The following is an 18,347-nucleotide window of genomic DNA, read 5'->3' on the forward strand; positions in this document are numbered from 1 at the left end:
CCAACCTCCTTTCAGGGAGTTGGAGAGAGTGATGAGGTCTCCCCTGAGCCTCCTCTTCTCCAGCCTCAACACCCCCAGCTCCCTCAGCCCTTCCTCACAGGAATTCTGCTGGATCCCTTCACAGCCTCCTTGCTCTTCTCTGGACCTGCTCCAGCACCTCAATCTCCTTCCTGAGCTGAGGGGCTCAGAACTGGACACAGGACTCAAGCTGTGGCCTCCCCAGGGCTGAGCACAGGGGCAGAATCCCTTCCCTGGACCTGTTGGCCACGCTGTTCCTGAGCCAGCCCAGGATGCCATTGGCCTTCTTGGCCACCTGGGCACACTGCTGGCTCCTCTTCAGCTTCCTGGCAATCCAGACTCCCAGGTCCCTTTCTGCCACTCTGTCCCCAGCCTGGAGCTCCCCATGGGGTTGTTGTGGCCAAAGTGCAGGACCCGGCACTTGGCCGTGTTGAACCTCATCCTGTTGAAGATGATGTTGAAGAACAGAAAAAGAAATAAAAAGTTTCTGCTGCCATGCCATGCCAGCCCCACAGCCATTGCATGTCAGCCAGGAAGGGAAAACAAAATGTATTGTTAGGACATGAGGAAACACAAAGCACAAAATGGCACAATTCAAATGAGGTGCCTGAAAGACAATGAGTCCCAGGACAGGACCTCTGCTTGCACTGCTTCAAAAAGCAAGGAATTAATTCATAACCCCAAAACTCCAAAAAGCTGAATGGAACATAATGACAATGGACCCACACCAGAACAGGACAAAACTCATCACACCAGCTTGCCTTCAAGCTTGTCACCCTCCTAGGAGGTGACAACACCTCAGGTGCCCCTTGAGACACAGAAGCAGCAACTTCCCAGTGCACACAAGGAGCTCTGCTGCATTTTGTGAGGATCCCAACACAAATCCCAGTGACTTCAGATCAACAGGAGACATTTCAAAATGTGATGCAGTACCAGCCAGGGAAGATGCTGATGTGAAAGGGAATTTGAGCAAAGGAGCCTAAAAGAGTAACAGGCCAGCAAGGATTCCATGACAAATTTCCACCTTTATCACTAACTTCAGCTACTAAATATCTCCCTCCAATTCCTTAATTTCAACAAACAAGGAAAATGGACTTTGATATCAGCTGACAGGCAGAGCATGTGAGATGTCCTACTTGATATGGGGAAACCAAATTATGAGGAAACCTATTCCAGCCCATCCATGAGAGCCAAGCCCCAAGGCAGAAATGCTGAGAAGGTACCAAGAAGTTGTGCAGAAAACCCTCATGTCCCTTCTAAGAGAAGAAATGAGCATTAAGCAAAGCACAGGACAAGAGAGCAGTGAGATAAATGGGGTCACTGAGTGATCCCTGAGTTAGGAGGGCAGAGAGCAGGACACCAGAGTGGCAAACAGGAGGCACTGCAGCTGAACCCCACAAAAGGAACATGAAAGAATCCAAGGAAACCAAAAACCCCCCACACCAATACCCCTGCTGAAGAGAAAGGAGTGTGTGGAGCAGCTGAATTAGATGTGGAGCAGGTAAATAACAGACTAAGCTGGCAATCAGCAGGAGATGTGCGTGGTGCAAAACACTGCCCTGGTCCTGGAGGAGCTTCTCAGCCAGGCAGGAGATGCTGGAAACTTTTAGAGACAGCATTTGGATGGAAAAAGGGAAGATAGAGGGAGAGCTGATCATGTAACTGGAGTTTCAGACATCTGGGAAAACAAAGAAAACCACAACAAGAGAAATGCACAGCCAGGTTTGTAAATGAGAACAAACAGCAGAGATTGGGGCACAAAACAATAAGAGCAATGTCCTAGAGGAAGGGACACAGGAAGGGTGCCAGCAGGAGAAAGGACCTCTTGCTGAGTGGGCTTTGCTAGAGGAGAAAGAGACACATGGGAAAGCTCCTGCAGAAGAATGGGCCAGATTTAGATCAGAGCAAACAACAGATCAATTCTTCTCATGTGGATAAATAAAAAAGAAACAAATTGAACAGCATTCCAAACTTAAAGTGATCCAAAAGGTTTTGAAGCTGCATGATCCTCCAGCAACCCATGGCCAAATCCATCAATCCCAGAGAAAGGATGGGGAGGGATGCAGCAGGCAGCTCACAGGTTTTGAGAACTGTTAAAAGGTTTGTCTGGTTTAGCAGAGAAATAACAAAGGTTACAATACTGATACACAGTGGGGGGAGATTCACAACTCCTATGTCAGCAGATCTCTAGATGACAATAAACTCACAGCACTGATGGATGTACAGAAAATTATGAGTAGAGCAAAAAAATAGGTCTGAGGACCAGCATGGGGATAAAAAACCAACCAACCAACCAAAACCCCACCACCAAACCAAAGAAAGGTACCCACTGCTAGAGGACAGAAAAATTAAAAAACCTGAGGCAAAACCAGTGCCAAGGGGAAAAAAAAATATCTCTTACTTACATTGAAGGAAACAAATCCTGACACAGACAGAAAAAGAAAAAAACCAGCAAACACATCAGTGTTCAGAAAACAATGTGGTATCCAGAAGGCCAAATAAACTTAGGAGAGAAAAGGTTTCCTCATGGACCAAAGTTCTGCTGCTTCAGAAATGCTCACAAACAGGGGCTGAGCACCAAAATGAACCCAGGGCTGGGGCTGGTCCTGGGAGATCCAGAGATCTGCATTTTTCAAAAACAGACTCGAAAACGAAAGCAAAGCTTTCCTACCACAAGACTCTGGCAAGAAGTGACACTGTGCCTACTGCTGCTGAACAGGAGATAAGAAACAGGGGAAGGAAGGGGAAGAACAGAGATGTGGAAGATGGTGATGAGCAGGGCAGAACCCAGGAGCTGCAGGCGTGATGTCCCAGCACTCATCTGAGAGAGAAAGCAGCACCGAGGTGTCACCATGCCACAGGAAAGGTGTCACTGCTCATCTCCTGCCTGAGCATGCAAAAAAAGATCAATCACTGCATTCGGTACCTCACTCCACACCTCTTTATTTTCTCTGCAGAAGTGAGGAAACTTACACTGCACAACTGTTATCCCATCCCATGGTTACACAGTTTTCAGCATTCAGACTTTTCCCATTAATGCAAAAACACCGAAAGGTTTCACGAAATTCTCCCCCGTGTTCCGGAGCTCCCCCGGGGCTCAGGACCACTTTGTCACTTTGTCCCCTCTCCCCCCAGCCCCAGTCCGCTCCGAACCGCCCTGACCCAGCCCCTGTTTTGCAAGTCACACAAGCCCCCGGACCCGCTCCCGGAGGCGCCGTTCCGCAGCTGTCAGCCCTCGGTGACCCGGGGAGCCGCCGGTTCGGGCTGCCGGGTCCCCACGAACCCTCCGGTTCCCGGGACCGAAACGGGGGGTAGAGGGGTTTGCTGGGACTGGGCAGCCTCGGCTCGGCAGCCCCGGGGCCTCCCTGCCCAGCCCCGGCAGCACCCTGCCCCGGCACACGGCAAGCGGGGCAGCACGGCCGCTCCCCGCCTCCCGGGGGTGCGGGACATCCCTGGGGTCCCGCAGAGCCCGGGCAGGACCCGCACCCGGTGCTGCCCCAGGCCCCGGGCTTCGCCGGCCCCGACCCCGCCCCGGGGCCTTTCCGGCTCTCACGCAGCGGGACTCTGCCCCGGCGGCACGCCCGGCTCCAGGAGAGCGGGATGGGGGTGAGCGCTGCCCCCCGGTTCAGCGATGCTCGGGCCCGCCGCCGGAGCCCCGCTGGGCGCTGCCCCTCCGCCTCAGCACAGGACGCGCCGCGCTCCCCCTCAGCCCGGCGACTCCCCCGTCCCCGTCCCCATTCCCATCCCCCCAACCTCACCTCGGCCCTACGGGGAGGCGCACAGGGCGGCCCTGAGGCCCGCACTCCCCCCGCGTCCCGGCCCCGCCGCTCCGTGTCCCTGTCCCGGCCCCGCCGCTCCTTTGTGCGCCGCAGCCGCGCACTGACGGAAGATGGAGACCGCGCACCCGCCGGCCCCGCCCCGCGCCTGGCCCCGCCCCGCGCCTGGCCCCGCCCCGCGACTGGCCCCGCCCCGCGACTGGCCACGCCCCGCGACTGGCCACGCCCCGCGACTGGCCACGCCCCGCGACTGGCCACGCCCCGCGACTGGCCACGCCCCCTGAGCGGTTCGTTCAATCGCAGCCCGGATCTTCCCTGACGTCACCCGGCAGCCAGCCCCCTCCCTCCCCCGTTGCTGCCGCGCGGCGGCCGTGCCGGCCGTTGCTCCGCCTCCCGTAAGAGCCGCGGGGATTGGCTGCCGGGGCGCGGGGACGCCCCAGGAAGAGCTCTCGCCATTGGCTCTCGCGGGCGGAAGGGGCGGGGTCGGGCCGGGCCTGCGCGGAGGATCAATGGCGGCGCTCAGGGCTGGGCTGCGCCTCTCGCTGTAACGGGACGGGGCCGCGGTACGAGCGGGGGGACGGGAGGGGCGGGGAGCGGCCCCGGGGGTGCCGGGCAGGGGGGACCCGTCCTGGGCCGGGCCGCGGGAGAGGCCGCGACTGGAGCCCCAGCCCGAGCCGGGGGAGGGAGCGGCGGGGGCGGCCCGGCTGGGAGCGGGCCCGGTACCAGCAGCCGGCAGCGGGTTCGGGCTGAGGGCGCCTTGGGGCAGCGGCTCTGCCCTCGGTCCGGCGGGTACCGGTTCCGGTGCGCAGCCACACACACACCGGGGGGGGGGGTCACAGCGGGGCCGTTCCTGCCCGTCCCGGTGCCCCCGGGGAAGCTCCACGGAACGCGGTGACCGGGCAGGAAGGGAGCAGAGCGGCCCCGATGTGCTGGGCCAGGGGCAGGGGGGGTCCCGGCGGGACGGGCGGGGACACGGGAGGGGTTTGCGGGGTTTTCCCCATCTCGGTGCCCCGGGCCGGGGCTGTCAGGGCTCCGGGCTCCGGTCTGACCCCAGCGGGCAGTCAGCAGCAGCCTCGGGTGTTCCCTTGGCTTTCCCTGGATCTCAGCACCCGCTGGCCAAGCGCACTGAGTGAGCCAGAGGCTCCGGGGGTCCTGTGCCCCTCCTGACCCCCCTGTCAGTGGTTTGCGTGACTTTTGTCTCTGCTGGGTGGGAGTTGAGATGGCAAAGTGGAGGCAGCTTTGGTGGCTGTGTCAGGAGGAGCTGTGCCCAGGATCCAACCCTTTGGTTGGTCATTCCCAACCTTTGGAATGCATCCTGCTGTGTCTCCAGTCCTGGAGTTTTTGCAGGACCTCAACTTCTCGTTTGAATTACAACCCAGTCCCCAGGAAAGCACCAGGGGGGGTAGGGATCCCAGGACTCTTCCTGCAGGAGGGGTTCCTGGTGGCAGACAGAAGGGTGACAGTCTGGTTCTGTCCATTGTGTGGCTGCCTCCATCCCTCTCCTGCTGCAAGAATAAATGCACAGGGGGCTTCTCCAGGGCTGAACTGCAGGCAGGGGGAGATTCTAAAGGCAGAATACTTGGGTGTCCAGGGGATGGTTGTCTGCAGTCCCTGGGGCATGGGATGAGGTTACAGAAGACAACGAGAAGGAGCTGTGCAGCAGTCAGTCTGGGCAGCTCTCTGTGGGGTGTGGGCAGCAGCTCCAGGCACTGGGGGTTTGTTCCAGAGCATGGAGCTGGCAGGAGGAGCCTTGGGATGAGCCATTTGTGTGCTCCTGGGCACCCAGGGAACAGCAGTTTTCCAAATCCCAGGTGGCTCCTTGGAGCATCTCCCTGTGCCTGGTCCTGTGCCTCTCCCTGGCTGCTCCTGGGGCTGAGCTCTCCCAGGAGTTCTGGGCTCTCCCAGGAGTTCTGGGCTGAGGTTCTGCTCCTGGTTTCTGATCCCAGCCTTGCCTTGGGCCCAGGGAATTCCCTCTCCTCTCCCCTCCTGAGCTGCAGGTGCTCCTGGCAGGCAGCACCCAAACAGACACAGCTCCCTCTGGGTGCTTTTGGGTGTTGGAGAGGGTAATTTCTGAAATCTTATGTTGAAATCCCTGCAAACAGGCAAATTTTCCTCAGTTTTCTGGGAGTGGGGGGGAGGAAATGAGGTGGAGTGAGGAGAGCAGTGTCAGGGTCTTTCTGCAGAGCAGCCAGGTGCAAGGACTGAAATAAAAGACTGTCTGTGTAGGTCTGTTGTGGTTTGGTTTTAATTTGTTTTAATTTATTTGTTTTATATTTATTTAGCAGGGAAGACCCAAGGTGGGCTGAGCAAAACTCCTTTGAACTGTGACTTTTCTAGAAGGTGTCTGGGGCAGGCAGCTCAGAGGGGAAATGTTAATGACAGGAAAGGGGAGAGGAAGGGTCAGAAGGGGCAGTGTTGGCACTGCCCACCCCCATCAGGCCCTGGGGGGTCTCCTGTTGCATTTTTAGGAGGTGCTGTTCCAGGATGGATGGGGGTGATGGTGCTGCTGACCTGGTGATCAACAAGAGGTTTGTGTCTGAGTCAGAGCTGGAGGAGAGGAGGAAGAGGAGGCAAGAGGAGTGGGAAAAGGTCCGGAAACCCGAGGATCCTGAAGGTATGGGGGGTGGATCCCAAGAGCTGCAGGGGGGGAGAACACTTCACTTCTGTGGGAAAGGGAACTGAAAGGGAATAATTTGTGTTCTGCAGGTCCAGAAGGGGTTTGCATGGGGGAAGGAGCTGTTGGTGGTGTAGTGTTTGTAATTTATGCTCTGATTTCCCTGTTCTCCTTCCTTTCAGAATGCCCAGAGGAGGCCTATGACCCACGTTCCTTGTATGAAAGGCTCCAGGAACAGAGGGAAAAGAAGCAGCAGGAGTTTGAGGAGCAATTTAAATTCAGTAAGCACCAGCAGCTGCTGCTTTGCAGCAAACCCCAGCCAGCTGCATGTGTTGTGTGTAACAGCTCTGTGCAACTGGAGGTACCTGTGTGTCCTGCCTGCCTCTCCCAGAGAGAAACAGAACCCAGGGAAGTGTTCCTGGAATGGTGAGGTTCTCAGGGGGGGTAGAAACTCCAGCAAGACAGCACTGCAGACATGCACAGCTCAGAAGTTTGTTGCAGTTGTGGAGCTGCATCCTGTGAAATGGGGAATACCAGGCTGATTGTGCACAAAAAATCAAAATAATTCCTGGTCCTGATCCATGGAAATGTAACATGGAGCTCGTGCTTGAACATGAGGATCAATATGTGAATCAATAAAGAGAAATCCTGTTCCAGCAGCTCCTCCAGCCAAGCCATAATGAGCTGACACAAATGTGGGTTGAGGCCCCAGTGTTTGGATGAAGTAAAGATCTGGGAGTTGATGCAAAAAGTAAACATTTAACTCTTCTAATGAAAGGGAAACCTAATTACTACTGATGCATGAGTTTCTGGTTTTATAGAAAAACCCTTTGCACTGTATCACCAGTCCATGTGCTGCAAAGGGGATATTGAGAACTAGAAAATTGTTAGACATTTTGGGAAAAAGGGAGCAATTGGCTCTGTCTAAAGAGAAGTGAGGCTGATACTGTGGGCCTCCATTTCAGGTGGGTTCTGATGGATTTTGGTCCTTTAGCTGGAAGCCTCCCCCTGCTGCTGTTGTGTGTGTTCAGCTCCAGACCCTGCCTTGAATTCCTCTTCTGCAGTGCAACAAAAGTGTTTCACCAGGAAGTGTGGCAGAGCCTTGGGTTTGGGTCATGTCATGCCCCCAGGTGCCTCTGCAGGAATTACCCAGGGCATTTCTGGTGGCCCTGATCCCCTTTCCTGTGCCCTGGCACCTCCTTTAAACCCCCTCCTGTCCATTTCCTCAGGGGAAGGTGAGTGGAAGCTGACTCCTCAGTGCTGGGGGGACTGCTGGGTTACCACTGGTTCAGCCCAGTCTGGTTCAGCCACTGGTGACATTTGTCCCCTGGTCTGTGTGAGTTTGCTCTAAAATTCTTGAAGAATTCCTTCTGCCCCTGGGAGTTTTGGGTGAGTGGGAAGCAGGGCCCATGCAGTGCTGTTCTGATCTGCCAGGTTTGGTGATCTGACCTGGGGAGAATTGTGTGTGCACAAACCTGCAGAGTCAGCTGCTTCAAACCTTTTGTGTTGGTACAAAGCTGGCATACAGGGGGGCAGTTCTCCTGCTGGCTTGTTCAGCATTGCAAGAATGTCTTCATTTTTAAAGTTAAATAGTTTTCATAGACTGTTACAGCACTTTAGGTGAAAAATGACTCTGGTGTTCTCCAAAGTTCAAAAAATTTTCTTCCTGAATGATTATGGCAACCAAAATAAGGATAAGTGGAAGTTAATTCCTGTCCCCTCAGTTTTGCTTGGGTTTTGGTTTTTTTGTGGTAGGAAGTGCAGACAGCAGCATTAATGCTTTCAAGTCTCCAGCTGTACCTGCAGGATTCTTTCCAGATGGAGAGCTTCCAGTTTATTTCAGTAACTTTTGATCCAAGCCATCTCTGGTGGTGTGGCTAAGCAATTCTTGTCCAGGTAGCCAAGAGAAAAGTGGCTGGGAAAGGCTTCTAATGACTCTCAACTAATTGCTTCCCCTGCTCTGTTATGTTGGACCTGCAGTGTCTGCTGTTTGCTTCAGGAAACCTCTAAGCCAAGTGCTGGAGTGAGAGGCATTCCTCTGAGGGGTGACACCTCTGAGGGGTGACAGGAGGAAGCCACAGCTGGTTGGGAATCACAGATCCCTGCTCACCTCCTGCAGACTCAGTCCCATCAGCCACGAGGATCTCTGGGGCTGCTTCTCTTGGTTTGCAGGCCAGGCAGGCAGAGGATGAAATGAATTCCTGTCCCTCACTGCAGGAGGTGCCCTCAGTGTCCCTGCTCTGGCTTCCTCTCTGCAGAGGCCCCCAGCAGCAGCAGTGAATGCCAAAGTTGCTGTTCAGAGGCTCACAGGTGACCTCTGCAGCTGGAAACAGTAGGGCTCAGCCTTTAAGTGTAACCTCTGGTAATAATGGTTTTCTAGAGCTTTGCTGTCAGTGGCAGAAGCTTGCCAATTATCAGAGTAAAAGGATTTCTTAGCATTCATTACAGTGAGCAGGACTTGGCTCTGGGGGTGAAGATTAAAAAAATAGGAAAACAAATCATTTTACAGAGTTAAATTCTAATGAAAACTAAAGGTGCTGTTTGGGTTAAGATTTTCCAGGCTGACTACAAACAGTAAGACTTGGTTTTCTAAAAAATTTTTTTATTCTTTTTTATTTGATTAAGAAATGTTGAACATTTGCAGAACATAAATGCCCCTCCTCCTGCACCTGTATGTACTTTCCTCAGAGAAGGGTAGGGTGTTTAGAATTAATTTTATTTGGAAGGTAGGAATCGTCTTGCTACTACTTTTCTGTTATTTTTAAAAACAAGTTAGTCCCAAGTTACTGGTGGTTTACTTTAAGATCATGTAGTTTCTATGGTAAGGCAAGATTTATGGGGAGAAGCAATAAGTTTTTTCCAGTTATTGGTTGGTTTGAGAACAGTTTCTGAGGAGCCAGGCTTCAGCTCTGAAACCAACAAACAGCTTCGTGTGTTTATTCCTAGTTTTGTGTAACCTGTTCCAAATGGCATTCCAGAGCTGCACAAAGGCTGCTGGTGTGAAAGCTTTGTTGATTTTCCTTCATTCTGGTGTCAAGTAGGAGAGCATTTCCCAGGAATTCCCCAGGAACTCTGTCCTTGTTTTCTCTGTGGCTGTAGTGTTGTGTTCAAACTTCAGTTGTAGTTTGGGTGCTGCAGTGTGTAGGTTTTGGCTTGTTAGCACCCAGCATTGTTAACTGGAGCTGTTTTATGGATATACAGTATTTTTTATTTTATGCTGAAGGGAGTGGAACATCTCCTGGTGAGGAAAGGCTGAGGGAACTGGGGCTCTGCAGCTTGGAGAGGAGGAGACTGAGGGGTGAGCTCAGTGATGTTTATAAATATGGAAAGGGTGAGTGCCAGGAGGATGGGGCCAGGCTCTGCTCAGGGATGTCCAGTGACAGGACAAGGGGCAGTGGGGACAAACTGGAGCACAGGAGGTTCCACAGAAATAGAAGGAAAAACTTTTCCACTATGAGGGTGAGGGAGCCCTGGCCCAGGCTGCCCGGGGGGGTTGTGGAGTCTCAGAGCCCCCCTGGAGGTGTCTGTGTGACTGCTGGAGGTGACCCTGCTCTGCCAGGGGTTGGACTCCAGGATCTCTTGAAGTCCCTTCCAACCCCTCACTTTCTGTGATTCTGTGATTTGAACTCCTTAATTACAGATCCCAGCTGATACCTGATGGAGTTTGCTTTGTGCCCTTTGCTCAGCAGAGGATCTGACTGCTGCAGGACCCAGCTCACTGTCTCCAGGACTCACTCCTGCCTTCCCCCTCCCTCACTTTGTGCAAATTGTTCTGCTCCTCCTGCAGCACTGGGGGTGCTGGATGTGGCAGTGGGGGCTGCTCACCCACCCACCCACACTCACCACCATTTCCACATCCTTGGAGCATCTTACAGGAGAATGGTGAAGTGTAATGCAGAATAAATGAGTGCTCCCCAGGGGGGTTCAGCTTGTCACTGTGCCTTCTGTCCTTTATTCAGAAAACATGGTGAGAGGCTTAGATGAAGATGAGACACATTTCCTTGATGAGGTCTCTCGACAGCAAGAGCTCCTAGAAAAGCAACGGAGAGAAGAAGAGCTGAAAGAACTCAATGAGTACAGAATATCCTTTGCATTCAGGTGGTTGGACAGAGGTTTTATTGTCACTGACACTTCTGTACAGCTGCTTCACACAACATAGCAATGATAGACTTAAACTTGAATATTTTCCCTATAGCTTGAGCCTCCTGCTGTGATGTTTGATGCTCTCCTCCTCAGCCCCCACGTGGCTTTGCTTGGTTTCTTTCCTTCTCTACCCTCCCCACTGATGTTTCTGTTTGGTTGTTTTGCTGTGGGTTTTTTGTTTGTTTTCATTACTGAGGCATAAAGAAACACAGCTAAAAAAAGAGAGAATGTAAAGGCAAACCCCAGGATATAACTGCTAAGCTTTTGTCTTCTTATTGAAAAGGAAATGTTCTTGTTTAGGTTTCCTTTAACAGTGCCTTGGCTGGATGTATCATGCCTTTTGGAATAATGTTTGAATTGCCCTCTCTGACTCTTCTTGGAGGGACCCTTTCTCCCTTGATGGTAACTGCAGGATGAGAGGTTAAACACGTGAGCTCTCTGCAGCTGGGCTCATGGACTTGTGGTGCTTTTGGTTCATACAGACTCTTGGGCAGTACTAAGAACAGGACAGTTTGATTTTTGCTGTTAAATGTCCAATTTTCATGAAGATGTGCTAGAAAATAGGATACATTTTTCTCTCTAATCAGTGCTAGTCAAGGGAGATTGGAATGATTTGGGGATTTCTGTGCAAAATTAAATGGTTTTTTGAGGTTTATGGAATCTGTGCAGAAGTTGATGATTGCTTTGCCTCCGAATCAAAACCATTGATTTTAAGTGAGCAAATCACTCCCTGAAGAGCATTTATCTCAGCACTGTGTCTGTGAAAAGGCAACACTGATGCATTTTTTCACTTCAGAAGTAGACTGGGGTTGGTAGATGATTTTGGCATATTTTTCTTCTTTTATTGGATCCACGAATGGGCTGTTCATGGGATTTCTTTCACTGGCTGATGGCTGGTGCAGGGCTGTGCAGTGTGAGGCTGTGCTGCTGGAGCAGCTCCAGTCAGGTCACACATGTCTGGGATGAACCATGCAGTGTCCTGAGGCACATAAAGCACTGATCCCTGAATTTTCAGAGCAGGGATCCTTCTGCAGGATGTGCAGGCACAGCTGACCCCAGGCTTTGCTCTGGATCTGAGGTCTGGCTGTAAATGAACTGTGGAACTCAGTGCTGATGAGGTGGGGGAAGGCAGAATAGTTTGTAGTCAGGTCATCTCACCAAAAATCTTGAGGTTTTGCCCATTCTTTTGGTTTATTTGTTTAACCATAATATTTCAGGCAACCTCACCAGCTTGCAAAATTCCATCCATTTGGAATTTTTGGTGGTATTTATTTCAATGCAAAATGGTTTTGCACCTGCAGGTTGTTACTAATGGTTTGTCACTGCAGTGGCAAAAAGCAGTGGGCACTAGGCAAATGTGCTGGATCAATAGGTACTGTTGAGGTATTTTTAATTTATAATTGTAATTATTATTAATGGGAAGTTTTACTTATTCATTTATAGGAGGAATGCCAACCCAGTGGGTTTGAATATTTGGTCTTTTTCCTGGTATACATTCCAATTAAAGCTACACAGACAATGTCATGGTAAAACCCATGTCAGTATTCAAATACAGAGGTTTTTTTCTTTTTTTCTTCATTTTTTAGGTTGAACAATCATGAAATCCTAGCTTAAGGATAAACATGCCTTGGGATGTTTTCATGTGCTCTCAAGCATAAGAAATTTATATGCATGGATGCACAGGATTTTTACTTCCTCCTACATGAACAACTAGGGGTTTTTATGCTTCTTATCCTATCCTGACTCCAGTGGTCTGACAGTGCTGAAAGATTAACAGGTATTTTTTTAAAGCCAGTTTCAAAAGTGTTTGAGAACAGCATCCTCTTGTCCTGAATCTTATGTACATGTAGGGAAAGTGCCCCTCCAAGATGCAGGCTTTACTATAGAGCAGCTTCTTAAAAGCAGTTAATATTTCAGATGGAGAGGTTTACCCCTAATTTTGTCTCCCTGAGAGGGGACACTTGGCCTGATGTGATGTCACCTTTGCTGATGTCTGCAACATCTCTGGTGGTTGAGGAGTGTTTGGAGATCTGCATCCTAGATGGAAGTGAGAAGCCCACAGTCAGGCATCTTTGAAAAGAAAAGTCTTTGGGATTCTCAGACAGTGCTCTCTTGGAATGCCAGGAGCAAGGAGGGTGTGGAGGTTTCAGATTGCTGCTGGTAGCCACAGGATGGCACTCCTGTGCCACCGGGAAAGAGAAATGAGCTCGGGCAGGCTGCTTTTTGCTGGAAAGGCTTCCAGCTGAGGTAGAGAGCAGCCTGGGTAACTCCATGTCCATGTAAACCACAGGTGAGGAGTGGCATCTGACCGGTCCTGAGGTGTTCCCTTAGAGGGAGGGGTGAGAGTTGCTGATGTACAGGAAAAAACCTCCCCTCTGACTTCAGACATGTGGTCCATCAGTGTGAAATTCATGTCCAGGGTTCATCTGCAGTGACTGGAGCCCCTGTGGAGCTCCAACCTGTGGCTCTGTCCTCTGAACAGTGAGATATAGAAAGGAAAACTCAATTCAGCATTGCAAGCAAATGTCCTTTTGAATGAGGTCGATTTGCCTTTGCTGTGTGCAGTTTAAAAGTTTTGCAGAAGATTTTGTGACTCCCCTGGTACCTCAGTAACAAACAGGGGCTTTGATGGACCTTGCTTCAGGTACCATGGACACCACTCCACAAAAGGAGATATTTAGTGGGAGTGTTCCTTAATAACAGACCAGGCTGCTGCTTATCCTGTCTGAGAACCTGCTTAAGCTTTGCCACCTCATCACAAGTTTCAGCTGCATCCCATCCACTGTTTTAAGCTGCTTAGGTTTTTTTGTACAGTCTTTTTGGGTGAATATTGGACCACATAGACCCTTGATCAGATCTGCCTGGCTCCTCTTGGAGCTGGTGGTCAAAACAGCAGTGAATAGCCTTGAAGTCCTTACAGAGAGATCAGCTAGAAAGTTAGGGTGATAAACACCACACCAGAACTGGAACCCTCTGTTTTGGTGGGCTGAGGTCTGCTGGGCTCAGGAGAAGGAGGGTTTGAGAAGGGGAAGTGAGCCCACACCTTGCTGCTTGGTTTTGGTGATGAGGATCAGCAGGATTAGGTATTGAAGCAGTAAATTTAAATTACAAATGTGTTGATCCTTGTAGAAGGGGGAAGTCCTGGATTGCCTTTTTTTTTTTTTTTTTTTTTTTTTTTTTTGTGGTCCATTCTAACCATTTGGCCTTTCCAAGACCTTTAGGAAGCAGCAGGACATTAGGTGTGTTTATGGGTACTGGATGTGGTGTGTGTTGCACTTTTCTGACTTAGGAGAAGCAGCTCCTGGTCTGCTGCCTGGACATCCCTGCAGGAGGAGCTGGTATTGATGCTGAGAGAGCTCTGAACCCAGTGGGTGAAGTCTTTACTGTCTTGGCTGAAGGTGCCAGCTAAATGTCATTACAAATAAGTTTATTTTATTTTGATAGAATTTTATTTTGATAGAAAATGTGAATGAACTTTGGTCACTGCTGCCAGCAGAGCTGGCTCAAGGTATCAGAGAGGAAGTGTCTGTGCTCCCCATTCTTTCCTGCTTGATCCTTAACCCTTAATTCACAGCACTCTCACCAAAGTGGACCCAAAGAAGGAAACTGAGAAGAAATTGCCCATGAAGTCAGTGGAAAACAAGAACAAATTCTCTCAGGCAAAGCTGTTGGCAGGAGCTGTGAAACACAGAAGGTTGGTTTCACACCTCTATAAATTCATGAGGAACGGAACCCAGTTCCCTGTGTAAAGGGAAGGAGGCCAAAACTGCCTCCAGAGAGCTGGGTGTGAACCTTAGCCCCTAAAGAAGAAAGGGGGGGGAGGTAAAAGAAAAGACCAGCCTTGTTTCTGTGGGCTCTCACAACCTGTGGGAAAACATGAAGTGTTTCAAATAGATAAGTGTGTGTCAAGCAAGTGTGTAGACTCTTTGTTGTAGCCTGCCAGGCTTGGAAAGTCCTGCTTGAGAACCTAGAGGGAATCTGTTTTTACATCTCTATTTGCAGAGTCACCTCACACATGTAATTTCATTTGGGTTTGCTTAATTTATCAGTGTCTAAAATGTTGAATTTCTGCTGAGGACAGCGGGTTATGAGAGAACTTTGTGTTCCAATTTGATCACATTTGAGGGCATCAAGCAAATTCCTCTTGTTGCTCACTCATCTGCACGGGTACCTCCTCTCCCTTCCCATCCTGGGGGGTGGCAGTTCAGTTTGAGATGTGTTTGCTGGGTTGATCTTGACCTGCAAACACAGCTGTGGTGAGAAGAAACCAGGCATGTGGGACCTGAGTTACTTTCCACAGAGGTTATTTCCCACAGTGTAGTACTTTAGATGATTACTGACATCTTGAAATTCAGTCAGTGTTTTTGAATCTGTCCTAGGGAAGGAGAGATTATTTTAGAAGCTTATCTTGTAGGGGGATGTTTAGCTCCCAGTACAGCAGTAATTGCATGTCTGGAAACTAAAATATGCACTTCCTCCACCTGATGAGGGGGAAGGGGGGGGCTCTGTAGTTGTTTGGGGTTTTAGAGGGCAGAGAAGAGAAACTGAACTGATCACAAGCAGCCAAGGATGTTTTTTTCTTGTTAATACTAGTACTTAACCCAGCAGAATGTAGAGAAGGAGCTTAGTGTCAGATCTGAAGTCTGCAGATGGCGTCTGTTAGGAGACAGCATCTGAACTGACACCACGGTGCCATCAGAGCCTTGCTTTGCAGTTTCTTGGTTTTGCCACCTTTTATTACAAACTGGCCAAAACCAAGTGTAGGGTGAGCTCAACATCTTTTTTGAGCGTTGGCATTTTCAGCAAATGATGTGTTACTCCTTGCACAGAGTAACTGTTCACTTGTAATGCATGTTCTGGTAGGGACAGAAAAGAATTAATGTATGGAAATGCTTGTACTTCATCACTGGAAAACGTTTATGTGGATTGCATAGGACTGGGACCATGCCAGGGGGGATGGAAAAAACTGAGCAAGGACAGGGAGGAGATGTAGAAGTTCTGAGGATTCAGAAGTCCAAGTAATGGTCCTTTCCTCCAACAGCAGTTTGGATCAGGGTGTGGATTGCTGTAAAACCCACCAACCTTCTTACTGGGTGAAAGATACATGGATGCTTTAGAACAAGCTCTCCCCAGTGCTTGAAGGAAGAGAAGGAAATCCCTTGAAGGGGTGAGACAGGGGTGTTGCACCCTCAAGCATGGCAATCACCCATCCACACCTGAGGCTGTGGTGCTGAGGCACCTCCTGGTCTCACACCTCCAGTGAGCAGGCAGCTCAGGGGCCCCATGTGAGATCTGACTTGGGTTCCCAGAGGCATTTTGCTGTTTCCCAGGTTAAGGGGTGATGCTTGTAGTGTAGGCGTTGACTCTTTCCCCAAGGAGCCCCAGTTTTCAGCTGTTGTTGAGTGGTGGTGGTCACTGGGGACTTGCTGTGAGATGTCACTTTTACCCCCACAGTAATTCAGTGGTTGCTTATGAGGAACAAGACACTTTCTTATTCTTTCCACAGTTCAGATGGTGGTAACAGTGTGAAGAGATTGAAACTAGATACTGATCATGATGAAAAGAATCAAGGTAGGTCCTGATTTCTGCATGTGGGAAGCTGTCTGCCTCACCTGAGGAGTGAGGATCTGCCTTTTCTGCTCCTTTGCTGTGCAAGGCAGCTCAGGCTGCAGCTTAGAGCAGCAGAGGTGGGAACCTCATGGAAAGGGCTGGAGGGAACCTCTGCAGGGTCCTGCACAACCCGTTCTTGAGAGATGTTTGTCTGAGCTCTCTTGACTCTCCCCAGCAAGTGGTGCTGCACCCTCCTGGGGCAGTTTATTCTGATGCTGAACTGGTTTTACCCTTGAAGAGTTTTGCCTGATAATGAGTTGGAGTCTCCACAGCTGCATTTCAAGCCTGGTGCTTGTCCTGTCAACAGGAGACATGGAGAACAAACAGACCATCCCTTCCCCCTTCACAGCAGGATTTGATGGATTTGTGTACCCCCACTGTTACCTTTTCATGCTGTGAAGTGATCTTGTCCATCCTGAAACCAATTCATTTCAGAAATTTGTGGGGAACTAGAGGAAAATGAAGTTGTGTTTCAGTCTCAGTTATCAGGGCCACGATTGATGTGCTGTCAAGATACTCAACATAAATGACAGCCTAAGGTGCTTCCTGACTCTCCTTCTGTTCAGTAAACTTTCTGAACACTGGGAATTAATTAGCTGTGGAAGATGGGGGATGTTGACTAGCAGAGCAATGGAACGAAACTTTAACTATGCTATTATATCACAAAAAATATTCAGTTATACAAAACAGAGCTGTTTATTCTTATTTAGTGAGTTTGGTACTTGACAAGCATCAAGCTGACAACTTTAGAATAAAAATCTGTAATGCCAGCACGGAGCTGGGCTTATACCAGTGATGAGGAAAAAAAATAATCCCCTGAGGTAGTGAGTGCTTCCTGTCAGAACAGCTTTATTGCAGCAGGAAGCTGCCTTCTGCTTTAATTAAATCCTGCAATCAGCCTCCGCTGATGTGGCAAGAGCAGGTGAATGAATGGAATTTGGCAGTTCCTGAGCTAATTAAAGCCTTTTCCTCTGCCCTCCTTCCAGAGAAAGCCTCCTGTGTAGCCCTGGGGAGCAGCTCTGTGGGATGCTCCAGCGTCCACTGTCCCTCGGCCGCTGTCTGCATCGGGATCCTGCCCGGGCTGGGGGCCTACTCTGGGAGCAGTGACTCTGAGTCCAGCTCAGACAGTGAGGGCACCATCAACTCCACTGGGAAGATTGTCTCCTCTGTCTTTCGCAGCAACAGTTTCTTTGATGGTCCCTAACAAAGCCCCTCTGTGTGTGTAATGCAGTGCAGAGCAGCTCCCGAAGCACTGAGGGATGCTTGATGCATCCTGCTGCCCCAACTTTAATCTTTCTAGCTAACCTCTCAACTTTAATACACTCAGATACCTAAAATAACTCATTATATCTTCCCCCCCCTCCCAACTTTCCATTTCTGGGATGTGTTCTGAGCCTGGGAGAAAGGCTGCCATCCAAAACCAGAAGGCGTGCCTGGTAATGAAGGTCCTGAGGGTAGGAAGGTGAGAGCATTATCTTAAAATTCTTAAGGAAAGAATGAATTCTGATGATCTAAGAAGTTTGTACAAGACTAGCAGGCAAAAAAATATTCACTTGAAGCAGTGAAATCTTATAGAAGCAACCATGTGTTCTGTTTTTAAAATGTCATTTTTATTCTGTTTGAGACATGGGGGAAGAACAAAAATCAAGCAGATGGTGAAGTGTAGATTGCCATGACACTGTAAAGAAGTTTTAGTGTTACATGATTAAAGACATTCTGAATGCTTTTTTTTTTTTTCTTGGCTTGTGCCATTCATAATTGTTCCAGATCCATTAAGCAATTTCTGCTCTACCCAACCAGCCCCTTCCTCAAACTGCCATCCAGAAGAAGTGTGAGCCAGCCTCCCACGGGTGTGGAGATGGTGATGGGAGACTCTGGGTGAGTTCAGAGGAGGCTGAGGTGGCTGCTCTGCTCAAAGGCTCCTCCACTGACACGTCACCACTGACTCCCCCTTCACTCCAGCCTGGTTTCAGGGAGTTGTAGGGATTGAGGTCTCCCCTCAGCCTTTTCTCTTGGCTGAACACTCCCAGTTCCCTCACCCGCTCCTCATGGCCCAATCCCCCCTCTCCCAAGGGATGAATCCTCCCCCCATGTTATGCCTGGAGGTGACCTGGGAGCCATCAGCTGTGGGACCTTGTGGGGCAGCTGGTGAGCTGGTGGCAGCAGTGACAGTGACATCCCCAGAG

General features: G+C 50.2%; 2 protein-coding genes across 2 annotated transcripts in view; one reads left to right on the plus strand and one right to left on the minus strand.

Moving 5' to 3' along the window:
• Window positions 1–3,922, minus strand: part of RSPRY1 (ring finger and SPRY domain containing 1) — a 35,366-nt gene extending 31,444 nt beyond the window's left edge. Inside the window, exon 1 of the mRNA XM_030458043.1 lies at window positions 3,777–3,922. The gene's annotated coding sequence lies outside the window, so the exon portion shown is untranslated. The remainder of the gene's footprint in view (window positions 1–3,776) is intronic.
• Window positions 3,923–4,270: 348 nt separating this feature from the next.
• FAM192A (family with sequence similarity 192 member A) lies at window positions 4,271–17,887 on the plus strand. Its single transcript, XM_030457867.1, has 7 exons — window positions 4,271–4,357; window positions 6,263–6,408; window positions 6,591–6,689; window positions 10,368–10,489; window positions 14,124–14,245; window positions 16,058–16,122; window positions 17,148–17,887. The coding sequence occupies exons 2-7, from the start codon at window positions 6,279–6,281 to the stop codon at window positions 17,363–17,365; spliced, it is 756 nt and encodes a 251-aa protein (XP_030313727.1). The 5' UTR covers window positions 4,271–4,357; window positions 6,263–6,278; the 3' UTR covers window positions 17,366–17,887.
• The last annotated feature ends 460 nt before the right edge of the window (window positions 17,888–18,347 follow it).

The sequence above is a fragment of the Calypte anna genome, chromosome 11 (assembly GCF_003957555.1).
Source record: "Calypte anna isolate BGI_N300 chromosome 11, bCalAnn1_v1.p, whole genome shotgun sequence".
Classification (NCBI taxonomy): Eukaryota; Metazoa; Chordata; class Aves; order Apodiformes; family Trochilidae; genus Calypte; species Calypte anna.

Coding starts and splice junctions, on each gene's coding strand:
- FAM192A (XM_030457867.1), top strand. CDS start 6,279: ATGGATGGGGGTGATGGTGCTGCTGACCTGGTGATCAACAAGAGGTTT. Junction 6,690..10,367: donor TGAGGAGCAATTTAAATTCA/GTAAGCACCAGC, acceptor TCCTTTATTCAG/AAAACATGGTGAGAGGCTTA. Junction 14,246..16,057: donor GGAGCTGTGAAACACAGAAG/GTTGGTTTCACA, acceptor TTCTTTCCACAG/TTCAGATGGTGGTAACAGTG.